The sequence below is a fragment of the Staurois parvus genome, unplaced genomic scaffold, assembly GCF_062004578.1.
Source record: "Staurois parvus isolate SC_StPar_1 unplaced genomic scaffold, SC_StPar_1.0 ptg000263l, whole genome shotgun sequence".
Classification (NCBI taxonomy): domain Eukaryota; kingdom Metazoa; phylum Chordata; class Amphibia; order Anura; family Ranidae; genus Staurois; species Staurois parvus.
In genome coordinates this window covers 3,501,761-3,515,262 of record NW_028318059.1, presented here as the reverse complement: position 1 = coordinate 3,515,262, position 13,502 = coordinate 3,501,761, and the positions used below count along the sequence as shown (strand labels likewise).

The window sequence follows — 13,502 nt, the reverse complement described above, 5'->3', positions numbered from 1 at the left end:
TTTTTGCGCTATAAAAAAACCCGGCAATTTTGAGAAAAAAATTATATTTTTGACTTTTTGCTATTAAACATGTCCAGCAAAAAAAATTAAAATATCAAATTTTGGCATACAATTAGGCCAAAATGTATTCTGCTACATGTCTTTGCAAAAAAAAAATCCCAATACGTGTAAATGAATTAGTTTATATGAAAGTTAGTGTTTAGAAATGGCGGTGTATATCATGGGAATATTTTTAACTGACTTGGTGTCACTGACATCCCCAATGACAGTGATCAGTGCTAATAAAAAGGATGAGGAGAGGGGGAGGTCAGGGTGTCTGAGGAGGGAGGTCAGGGCATCTGAAGAGGAGAGCGGGGGTCTGAGAAGAGAAGTCAGGGGGTCTGAAGAGTAAAGAGAGAGAGGTCTGAGGGGTCTGATCGGGGGAGGCCTGGGGGGTCTGAGGTGTAAAGAGGGGAGGTCTAGGGGGTTTTAAGGAGGAGGGAGGGGAGGTCTTGGGTGGTCAGAGAAGGAGAGAGTGGAGGTGAAGAAAATAAGTAGCGGCACTCCAATGTACAAACAGCAGACGTCTTTATTATTCAATCTATGAAGATAAAAAGACAGCAATACATTGCCCTGGGAACATCAGTAGACGTGTTTCACACTCCTTTAGTGCTTATTCATTACTGAAAGCTCCGTGAACACTCACTCTTTTTGATCCCACATCAACAGGTGAAATTAATCAACCCAGATGACTCCACCCCCCCCGTCAAGATGTACTGGAGGGGTTAACCCATAAATAACAAACATTTGGAATTATAGGAGTATCCAGAGGAGCAGTGTTCATTTGTTTTTGTGTTAAAAATATAACTCAAAATAAACCAATATATAAACACATATGCTAAATCGAACACCCAAGGAACACACAAACACAAAACAAAAAAGCTGTATACCAACCACCATTATAATAATGAAGAAATTACAAAAAACTCCTAAGAAGATAGAAAACATAATAATAAGCACAAAATACCATTAAGACAAAATATAGGACCCATAAATATATGAATAAGCAAATTATTTAACCAATTGCCCTCCAGAGGATTTACCCCCCTTCCTGACCAGGCCATTTTTTGTTACTTTAACTGACAATTGCGTGGTCATGCAATGCTGCACCCAAATTAAATTTACATCCTTTTTTTTTCCCCACAAATAGAGCTTTCTTTCAGTGGTATTTGATCGCCTGTGCATTTTTTTTTGCACTATAAAAAAAAAAGACTGACAATTTTGAGAACTATGTTTGACTTTTTGCTATTAAACATGTCCAGTAAAAAAATGTTAAATCTAATTTTGACAAATTTAGGCCAACATTTATTCTGCTACATGTCTTTGCTAAAAAGAAATCCCAATACGTGTAAATTAATTGGTTTACGTGAAAGTTATAGCATATACAAATATACTACTAGTAATGGCGGCGATCAGCGACTTATTGCTGGACTGCTGCAGGCATTCTGACACTGGAAGGGAACTTTCTTGGTGTCACTGACATCCCCAGTAACACCAATACAGTACTCAGTGCTAATAAAAAGCACTGACACTGTACTAATGGCACTGGGCAGGAAGGGGTTAACATGTGGGTCGATCAAAGGGTTAACTGTGTGCTGTTTTACTGTGTGCTGTGTTAGTGCTTTCAACTGTAAGTACACTGATTTGTATGGCTCTGCTATGCTGTGTGCAGGAACCAACAGGGGAGAGAACTGTATTGCTTACATACAGTTCTTTCCCTCAGTTGGTAATGCTCAGCGATCACTGGGTGCCGGCGAGTAATCACTGGCCGGGACCTGGCAGCCTAAGCCGTAAATTACAGCGCGGGCAGGGTGGTCGTGCCCCTTACCCGGAAATACAAAATCGCGTACATATACATGTGATTTTGCGCACCCCTGCTGCCCTGTAGCAGTATATCTGCTATAGGGCGGTGGGAAAGCAGTTAACTTGCAGGAGTACATTGAAGTGGAGTGCGCTGAAAAACTTTTCCATTCTATGTTTCAGGAGGTTTACCAGGCTTCCAGGCTTTCAAATTTGTGTCCGATCTTGAAAAGGTACAAAAACATCCCGGGTCTTGTTTAGGAAATGACTGATTAGATAAATGTGCTTGCAGTGGTTTGGCTCAGCCAGCAGACGTTGATAAATCGACCTCTCTGCTCCTTAATATGTGACCCAGATGCTGAGCCCCAGCCAGCTAGGACAGTAAACGGACAGGGCTCCAGCGCACAGTCGAGGTGCAGTAAGCCCCTTTCTGCACGTCACGTCATATATGTTCAGTGACGGCTCTCCCGGTGGGAGGTCTGTTCCTAAGGCAGTGCTGAGTAATCTCATTATTTACATGAATTCTGTATTTGTGCAGGAAAAGGCTCCGCTTCCTGAACTGCTGTTCTCTTTTAATTCCCACTCTGCTGCTTGTGCTGTGTTAATAAACTGGGAGAGAGAGAGAGGATGGAGAGTGGGATTCTGTGCATGCTCACAAGCGCGCTGTGCTTGTTCACTTGGGGTAAGCTGTTACGCTATGGCTTCTCTTTCATTTATAAGTAGATATGCCTGCACATCTGTTTAGTGTAACCTTTTTTTTATTGTGTTCCTTGATCTAATTTCCTTGAAACTTGAGATCTGGGGGAAAGGCATCTCCAGAAACATTCAAAAAAGCATCATCGTTCATGTATAGCTTTGGAGGACTTTCCCCTTCCCTCCTAATTCTTTTCTATTGCAATTCAGCTAAGTTTCTGAAGTTTACAAATCTTAGCCTTCGCTGCTGGAAGGTAAGTGGCACATGAGGGTGTGAAAGTGTTAACGTGCCTGAAACTGTCACGTCTTTCTGTTCCAGGAGACCTTTCCCCTCAGGAAGACTAACAAAATGACACATTTGTATTGTTTTCTCAAGCTGGTAACCTCTCCAAAAGAATCACAGAGCTGATTTCAATTAGTGTTGTTTAAAAGCCTTGTTTTCTTGTTTGCATGAACTTGTATACAGGAGAGGAATTGCAGAATCAGATTTCCACGCTTTGCTGTATCCTAGCAGTCGTTTGAGTATTGTGTGGTCATTCCCCTGCATTTAGATAGCTTTGCTTATTGGATTTGTATTAAAAGGATGCTGATTGAGATAGTACAACTTACACTTGCCAACAAGGAGTATGTTTAGCCATATGCCTACTACATGCATAATGGTTCACCACCAATCACAGTTGGTTATTTGAAACTACAGGCGTACCTCGGTTTACAAATGTAATGCGTTCGTATTGAGAAATTCGTAAACCGAAATGCAGTTTCCCATAGGAATGCATTGAAAACAAATTAATCCGTTTCAGAGATCAGAAAAAAGTGAGAAAGAAAAAAGTATTTTATCTGTTCAAAACTCTTTGTACACTTTAAAGGCATAAATACTTTACAGGGACATGATTAAAAATTAGGACAGAAAAAAGTAAAAAAAAAAAGTCTTATTTGTTAAAAACACTTTATAAAGTGCACTTTAAAGGCATAGAGTACTATGCCTTTAAAGTGTACTTTATAAAGAGTTTGCAATGCTTTTCAATGCATTTATATTATTATTATTTTTTTCAGTCATGTCCCTGTACAGTAGTACAGAGACATGATTGAAAAAAAGAACGTAAATGCATTGAAAAGCAATTAATCTGTTCATATTGGGAAAAAAATTTGTAAACCGAGCCATTATTTTCATTCGTAAACTGAAAATTACATTAACCGAGGCATTCGTAAACCGAGGTACGTCTGTATTTATTTATTACAGCTATTTATAAAGCACCAACATTTTATACAGGGCTTTACAGATACATTGTACATTTATATCAGTCCATGCCCACATACTAGGACCAATTTATGCAGGAGCCAAATTAAGCTATCAGCATGTCTTTTAGGGAGAAAACCCATGCAAGCACACAGTTTCTTGGGGTTATCTGGGGTGCGGATTCATGAAAGTGCACTGACTAGACTGCATCAGCTGTAGTTTTTTTAGATACAGTATGGTCAAACTTATACAATTCTTTAGTTAGTTTTTGAAAAGATCTTGCTGATCAACTCATTCTGTTACCTAGTTTGTATTTTTTGTGTACAAGTTAGCAGATATAGTGAGTGTTTACTTACACACAGCTGTAATTTTACATCAGAAACATTGGATTCTAATGTGTAAGATATTAACATGGATTTCCTGCTGTTTGTGTTTATTAACCTCTTAAGGACCGCCATATAGCAGCTATACTGCTACAGGGCGGCACATGTGTGCAAAAGCGTGTGTGTATATACATGATTTTGCATTTCCAGGTAGGGGGCACGCACGAGCCACGCTGCCATTTGTGGCCATGGATGTCAATCATCGGGTCCTGGCCGGTAATTACCCGCCAGCGCCCAGTGATTACCGACAATCACTGACGGAGAGGAAGACTGTTTTGTTTACAAACAGTCTTCGTCCCTGTCAGCTCGAGCACACTGCCCGGGATGGCTGTGCACAGCCATCCCAATCAGTGTGCTTATAGTAAAGCACATGCCTCCTAGTAAAGCAATCCCAGCACATAGTTAACACTTTGATCACCCCTCACATTAACCCCTTCCTGCCCAGTACATTGTCAGTGCTTTTTTTTTTTTTTTTTTTTTTATAACACTGATCACTGTATTTGGTGTCACTGGGGATGTCAGTGACACAAAGTTAGTTCCCCCCCAGTGTCAGAACATCCACCACAGTCCCGCTATAAGTCGCTGATCGCCGCCATTACTAGTAGAAAAAAAAAATCCCAGTATCTATACCGCTATTTTGTAAATGCTATAGCTTTCTCGTAAACCAATTAATTATTGGGATTTTTTTTAGCAAAGACATGTAGCAGAATACATTTTGGCCTAAATTTATGACTATTTGATTTTTTTAATTTTTTCACTGGACATGTTTAATAGCAAAAAGTCCAAAATATTATTTTTTTTCTCAAAATTGTTGGCATTTTTTTGCTTATAGTGCAAAAAATAAAAACGCACAGGCGATCAAATACCACTGAAAGAAAGCTCAATTTGTGGGAAAAAAAGGTTGTAAATTTCATTTGGGTGCAGCTTTGCAATTGTCAGTTGAAGTAACATAGCGCCATAATGGCAAAAAATGGCCTGGTCAGGAAGAGGGGGTAAATCCTCATGAAGGCAAGTGGTTAAAAGTCAGCAGCTACAAAAACTGTCACTGCTGACTTTCAATAAACACACACTTACCTGTCCCAGGGTCCAGTGATGTTCTCACCAGTGCAGTCCCTTCTATGCGCCACGGCGCTGGCATCTCAATTGTGGACACCAGGCTGTGACAGCTTGCTGCTTCACAGCCTGGTGCCAACTGCACATGCTCGAGTTGTGCTGTGCCTCCTAATTGGTCCGGCAGTCTCCTGGGACCTATGAAAGTTCCCAGGAGACTGCAGGAGGGAGGAGGTTGCCGAAATTCCAGCTCACTTTGCCGTGGCGAACTAAGCCGGAAGTGAGAGCAGGTACCTGTCAAAAACAGGTATCTGCTCCCCCCCCTAAAGGTACCAAATATGGCAGTGGAGGGGGGGAGGAAGCAAATAAGCAGAGCTTCCATTTTTGAGTGGAGCTCTGCTTTAACTGTATTATAGCTATGATTGTATAGGAGGTGTGTATATATTGCCACTCATATTGTTTCATTTTTGCAGATTGAACACTAGAGGTTATGGCTACTTATTTGTGTTTCTTTCATGATACAATGAGATTTAAAAAAAAAAAAAAATACAATAAAACATTCTGGTTTTTGATGGGCGACCAGAGTGCAGAGTGGTATATGGCATTTACGCTGTATGTCAAAAACTAGAGCTGATAGGGAAACTTGGTGTCATTTTTAGAATCGTCAGGACAAATAAACCCAGGGATAGGTCTAGCATTGAAGGAAGCTAAATGTGTGTTGGCCTGTATCATCATTTTGTGATTCACAATAGAGGTTGACAGCTATCCTTTCCGAAAATATTGTGATGCAGGGGTAGTTATACAAATTTCATCAGATTTACTTATAATGCTCAGAATAAATTGGCCCTAATACATATCAGTTCTAAGTACTCGATAATTTTGAGGTACAACTTCACAATTTACATCCATATTTTTATGAAATTCATGTACTTGCATGTATGTAGGATGCATGCTTAGTTTAAAACTTGTATATAGTGTACTAATTGTCATGTTTTCCTGTGCCACTTCACTGAACAGGCTGATATTGCTACTGAAACTTGGAGAGTTGTGTGCTGTGCAGAAACACTGTACATTATAAGAAACATTAGAGATACTTCAAGTTTAATTTTTTTTTTTTTGGTAGCACAGTCTTTAATATGAAGGTGTTCTTTTAAAGCTAATCATGCACTAATAGTGTTCTATCATTCAGCCTGAGGCTAAATGAAAAGAAATTTAGCAGATTCCTCCATCTATACATAAACAAACTGCTTGTCAAAATGCCCAAACAGCACCTGCAGCTGTTTGGTCGACAATTTTCTGCCTAGCTCCTTTGACAAGTCAATTGAGTAATCGACTTTTGCAAGAGCAGAAGGGACACTTACTGTTAGAATTTTGTTTGATTCTCTTGAATTGGATGGATATCTAACAGTTTATGGATAGCTTAAACCCAAAAGCAAACATTTATTATATTGCAGCTTTATAATTCTTAGATGTGAAGGCTGAAATAGTGTTCTTTCTTAAGGTTTTCTTTCCCTTATATTCACCTGGTGATCTGGCCAGTAAGACGGTCCATACATTATACAATTTTCTTGTACAATGTTCTTTTAGATTTACCAAAACCATATAATATAAGGTCAAACCTAAACACTTTCATTTTGTATGCAACCAGGCAGGCCCATACACTGCATAGTTGAAGGTAAATCGAAAGAAAATTGAATAAGACAGAGTTCGTCCACTTACCCCAAGCTACCCCGAGAAGAAACAGCAACATTTTTGCAGGAGGTCTTCATAGATGGCAGAAAGGTTGCACAGTGGCTAAATGGTTTAGGACTACCGCCAAGCAGTACTAGGGTCACTGGTTTGAATCCCAATCATGCTACCACCTACCTGGAGTTTGCGTGTTCTCTCTGTGCCTGCATGGGTTTCCTCCGGGTACTCTGGTTTCCTCCAACACTCCAAAGACTGCTGGTAGGTTAATTGGATCCTGTCTAAATTGGCCTTCGTATGTAAGTTAGGTATCTTAAATTTTACTCCCCTTGAGGGTTAGGTACTAATGTGAATGTACAATATACAGTCAGGTCCATAAATATTGGGACATTGACACAATTCTAACATTTTTGGCTCTATACACCACCACAATGGATTTGAAATGAAATGAACAAGATGTGCTTTAACTGCAGACTGTCAGCTTTAATTTGAGGGTATTTACATCCAAATCAGGTGAACGGTGTAAGAATTACAACAGTTTGCATATGTGCCTCCCACTTGTTAAGGGACCAAAAGTAATGGGACAGAATAATAATCATAAATCAAACTTTCACTTTTTAATACTTGGTTGCAAATCCTTTGCAGTCCATTACAGCCTGAAGTCTGGAACGCATAGACATCACCAGATGCTGGGTTTCATCCCTGGAGATGCTCTGCCAGGCCTCTGCTGCAACTGTCTTCAGTTCCTGCTTGTTCTTGGGGCATTTCCCCTTCAGTTTTGTCTTCAGAAAGTGAAATGCATGCTCAATCGGATTCAGGTCAGGTGATTGACTTGGCCATTGCATAACATTCCACTTCTTTCCCTTAAAAAAACTCTTCGGTTGCTTTTGCAGTATGCTTTGGGTCATTGTCCATCTGCACTGTGAAGTGGCGTCCAATGAGTTCTGGAGCACTTGGCTGAATATGAGCAGATAATATTGCCCGGAACACTTCAGAATTCATCCTGCTGCTTTTGTCAGCAGTCACATCATCAATAAATACAAGAGAAGCAGTTCCATTGGCAGCCATACATGCCCACGCCATGACACTACCACCACCATGCTTCACTGATGAGGTGGTATGCTTAGGACCATGAGCAGTTCCTTCTCCATACTCTTCTCTTCCCATCACTCTGGTACAAGTTGATCTTGGTCTCATCTGTCCATAGGATGTTGTTCCAGAACTGTGAAGGCTTTTTTAGATGTCGTTTGGCAAACTCTAATCTGGCCTTCCTGTTTTTGAGGCTCACCAATGGTTTCCATCTTGTGGTGAACCCTCTGTATTCACTCTGGTGAAGTCTTCTCTTGATTGGTGACTTTGACACACATACACCTACCTCCTGGAGAGTGTTCTTGATCTGACCAACTGTTATGAAGGGTGTTTTCTTCTCCAGGGAAAGAATTCTTCGGTCATCCACCACAGTTGTTTTCCGTGGTCTTCCAGATCTTTTGGTGTTGCTGAGCTCACCGGTGCGCTCCTTCTTTTTAAGAATGTTCCAAACAGTTGTTTTGGCCACGCCTAATGTTTTTGCTATCTCTCTGATGGGTTTGTTTTGTTTTTTCAGCCTAATGATGGCTTGCTTCACTGATAGTGACAGCTCTTTGGATCTCATCTTGAGAGTTGACAGCAACAGATTCCAAATGCAAATAGCACACTTGAAATGAACTTTGGATCTTTTATCTGCTCATTGTAATTGGGATAATGAGGGAATAACACACACCTGGCCATGGAACAGCTGAGAAGCCAATTGTCCCATTACTTGTGGTCCCTTAACAAGTGGGAGGCACATATGCAAACTGTTGTAATTCCTACATCGTTCACCTGATTTGGATGTAAATACCCTCAAAATAAAGCTGACAGTCTGCAGTTAAAGCACATCTTGTTAGTTTCATTTCAAATCCATTGTGGTGTCGTATAGAGCCAAAAATGTTAGAATTGTGTCCATGTCCCAATATTTATGGACCTGACTGTATATATGTAAAGCGCTGTGTAAAATGACGGCACTATATAAGTACCTTAAATAAATAAGAAAATTGTATAATATATGGCCAGCTTTAGTCTGATGTTTTTAAAATGAAAAAGCTCTCTTGAAGTTGTAGAAGCTAGAGGGATGAGGCACACCAAAGACGGCGATACTTACCAATGATCATCTTTTATCTTTGTATTAAGCTAAAAAAAAAATGTAAATATTGTAGCTTACTAATCATCAGATGTGACTGCATTAGTTTTCATTTTCTAACCTCCCTGGAGGTATTCCCGACTGTAGCTCGGGGTAACGTTTCAGCACCACAAGCGGTAACCCCAAGCTACACTCGGGAATACCCTGCAGCGCTGCTCCGGGATCTCTTCTTCACTTACCTTGTCCTTCGCTCCAGCGATGTCTCTCCTGCAATGTCTGCCGGCATCCATCTTCTGGGTTCTGATCCCTGTGACATCAGGACGTACGGGGACGGAACAGCGGGAAATTTACAAATGTGAAAAAGTGACATTCACTAAATACACTAAAATCACATAGTAAAACATTACTGTATCAAACCATTTCACATACATTTTGTCCCTAGTGCTTTGTCCTGCGCCCTGCCTGCATTTTTACTGCTCTTTCTGCCTGGAAACTGAGAAACATCCATGGCGTCCTTTTAGGTCAAAAGCGATTTAGACCAGCTAGAGAACAGCGATAGTAAATAAGAACTACTTGCAGAATTGAGTGATAATGATTCGTGGGGAAATTCGTCATCAAACACTGAAAACGATTTTGCGACTTTGCTCAGTGATGTGCGAACTTGGCGCTATATTTCAAATTTCAGTGTTTTTGGTTTGATTTATATTATTGAATTAAATGTATTATAATATTTTGTATTATTATTTATTAAATTATGATTTCGTGTTTCAAATTTTAACATACCCAGGATGTTTACTAGACTCTTGTTCGGACAGATTTCAGTGAGTGAATTCCTAAAAAATTACAGGCCTACAATAAAAAAAATACATATTTCCATGCAAAAAAATGTACCGCTTTGAGCACAGAAATACTGACATAATCAGACTGCTAGGGAGGCTACGGCTTTCTTCCCTCTTTTTTTTCACCTGGTGATCTGACTAGTAACACACCTTTTATACTCGGCCTCATGTAGACTGGATGTCAAAAACACAGCTTTTAAGGACTTTTAGGGCCAGTTCACACTACATGCGTTTCAGTTGCTTTTTTTTCTGCATCCAAACCGCAAAGAAAGTACGTTATATGGTTGTCAATGTCATAGTCCACATCAGTGTTTACAGTTCCAATGCATTTCAGTTACAGAAAAAAAAGTAGAACATGCTGCATTTTTTCTGCACCTAGCTGTACTGGAACACGGTTAAAACACATCAAAAAAGCACAGGAACGCACCGGAAGAAAAAGAGGGGAAAAAATAACTGGAGTGCATCAAAAACGCACCAGAACACGACAAAAACGTGCATCTGGACTGCATTTCTATTGTGTAAACCCACCCTTAGTGTTTTTTTTTTTCCTTGCTTGTGTGTCCATGCACACATAGGCATTTACAGATGTTTAGAGGCAGGAAAAAAAACATAACTTGCGTGTTTGCGCAGAAAAAATGCCCCGACATTCCTAAATGTGTCTAAATGCTAAGCGTGTTTAGCTTTTGAGCATTCATTTATTCCAATGGCCAGAATACACTAAAATTCTGGCCAATGGAAGGAATGAGCGCCAAAACGCTTGTCTGCTTAAATGTTCCTAAATGCGAAATGTGACTTTAGGCACTTTTTTAAGCTGCTTTTGCATGAGGCCTTAGAGTGCCCTCACTTTGTATGAAGGATTACAGGGGCACCTTTGGACAGCAGCATTGTCATATTGTAGGTAGTGGAGCGTTAGATGGACTAATGGATTTAGATACATTTAACAAAAGAACACTCATTTTTCAGGGGTTTAAAAGAGAAGCAGGGCTTTTTTTTTCCTATTTATACTTGCCTAGATGGATGCAGCATCAGTACAATGCTGGATCTTTCCCCCTGCCGGTTCTAAGGGTGAGAACTCGGCAATCACATGACTGTTGAACTCCGAGTTCAACTCTCAGCTCTGAGCAGTCTCTGCTCAGTCCCCCCAGCACTCACTGGAGAGATGGGCTGTTGAGGGGAAGGGAGCAGCTGGTTCATGCTATCAGCTGAGAGGCTGAGCCAGGTGCAGCTCCAGACTCTGGGGTGGATCCCAACTTTGAAGTCAGGATCTTTCCCCAGCCTGGACTGGCTGAGTGACGTCCGCCAACAGCGGACTTCAGTTTTCTGTCAGCTGAAAACAGGTCACAGGAGTGTAGAATGAATTGCACTTCTTTGATCCAAAGGAGAAGTACAGCCAAAAAGCTCCTCCTTTTAAATAGACCACTCATGTCTCACTTTTGAGACCGACAAATGGACTGAGGACAGATTCCCTTTCTCTGTAGCCTCAGCTACACTTGACAGCGAATTAATGGAAGTGCTATGTGCTGTGTAAGGGAGCACACGGGGGCAATATGGTCATAAAGCAGTTAATGATGGGTCTCACCTTTCTAACATTGGCTGATCTGGAGCACAGTGATGTGGAGAATCAGTAGGTCAGTAGAAGTCTTAGGAGCAGCAGTAGCTCAACAACCTGCCTCACCATCCTCTTGATCCATCTAGCTTTCAGTGTCCGCACACTTGTTCTGGCTGCATTCCTGCTCTCTGTATTCAGAGGGTGAAGAAGCTGGAGGAGTCACCATCGCTGCAGCACTTCAGGGCCACTGTGGAACAGGAAGGAATAAAGCTTGAGGGAAAGCTGCAGGGGAAGGGGAAAGCGAGGGTCTCCGCGAGCCAGGGGTGGAGGTGGATCAGCAGCGGGCAGAATTTTCTTCCGCCAGCTGAGGTCTGGGGTGAACATGGGCTGCTCCGTGCACCCCAAAACTGCCCTCAAATCACCTCTTCCATAAGTGCACATATAAGAGTTGTGCAGTAGCCAGGGCCAGTTTAAGAATTTTTGTCTACACAGGCGAAGATGCATTTTACTGCCACCCTCCTCTCCACCACACACAGAATCCTTAATCCTCTAACATCCTGGTCACATCGGGTGCAACTTGGCATGCAATTTGCATGCCCTGCAACTTGCAAATCGTATGCCAAGTCGCACCCTATTGTCTGCTATTAGAGCGGTCATATCAGTGCGGTTCAGACTTGGTCGGCTCCGCATCGATTTCTAAAGTAGTGCATGCATTATTTTTGTTGCAATTTGCAGAGACATCTGTGTCAGATGTCTTACAAATTGCAACTGAAATTGGCAGCTCACCCGATTTTGAAATCGTACGACTTCACTGTAAGTCGCACAATTTCAAAATCGGCTTTGATGTGCCCTGCGGCTGCCTAAGCAGACTTGCTGGCCCTGCCTGCACCTGATAACATCTCACAGCAGCTGTAGTCCTAATTTCATCTTCTTGCTTTTTTCATGCATTTCCCACAATGACCTTGACACTAAGGGACATACCTCCATGCCCCCCTCACCCACCTTGTTCATCTACCATATAAACAATGAAACCAACTCACACATTATTCCCAATGTTACCCTATAGGGTGGCAACTGACCAGATCACATATCTCACCCTCACTGCACACCCTTATTCATGCACTCCTGTGTATCTCCAATAATAACCATGATAACGATGAAATCAAGAAACAGATTATATCTAAGGGAAGCCTTCCCTACCATGGAAGGGTACCTGTCTATACATTGGCACCATTCTAGCACCTGATAACATGTCACAATAGTTAAAGTCTTAGTCTAATCTTCTCACGCATCTCCCAAATTGACCCTGAAACCAAATGACACACTCACCCCCTAAGGCAACTCCCCCATCCCCCCTCCCACTCTCATTGTACAGCTTCCCCACCCCCCCTGCAGCTTTTTCTCCCCCTCTACTCCCAGCAGCTTCTCCATCCCCCCTCATTTTGTGCAGTTTCCACCTTCCCCCTCATCTTGTGCATCCCATTATACCCCCCACCTTCACCTTGTGCAGCTTTCCCATGTCCCTCGTTGTGCACCCCCACCTTGTCCTCCTCTTCTCCCTCACATTGTGCAGATTCCCCTTCCCTTCCCTCCTTACCTTTTGCAGCTTCCCCATCCTCCACTTCATCTTGTGCACCCCCTGATACCCTCCCTTCCCCCTCACCTAGTGTAGCTTCACCCTGCCCTCCCATCCTTGTGCATCCCCTTCACCTTGTGTAGCTTCTATTCCTCTGATATCTTGTGCATCACCCTTTTTCTCTCCTCATCTTATCCACATCCCTCCCCCCCCTCACCTTGTGTACCCCCAACAACTAGCAGCTTCTCCATCCCCCATGCCTTGTCCTTCTCCCTTTCACCTCATCTTGTGCCCCCCTTCCCTCTGTGAACCCCCACCTTGTAGCGCATACACATGCCCCCATTTTTCCTCTCATCTCCCCTTCCATTGTGTACCCTTGAAATAAATAGGAGGTACTATCTTGTCTGTTCCTCTAATTAGCTAGTCTATCAAAACTCTAATATTAATGGTGCAAATGGTTGTGTTATAGCTACAATAACATAAACATAATTC

At 41.8% G+C, this 13,502-nt stretch overlaps 1 protein-coding gene across 1 annotated transcript in view; it reads left to right on the top strand.

The window, feature by feature from the left end:
- The first annotated feature begins 2,382 nt into the window (after positions 1-2,382).
- RAMP2 (receptor activity modifying protein 2) overlaps positions 2,383-13,502 on the top strand; it is a 404,185-nt gene continuing 393,065 nt past the window's right edge. The window contains exon 1 of the mRNA XM_089681294.1: positions 2,383-2,521. Within this exon, the coding sequence (XP_089537420.1) occupies positions 2,467-2,521 (55 nt within the window). The 5' untranslated portion in view covers positions 2,383-2,466. The remainder of the gene's footprint in view (positions 2,522-13,502) is intronic.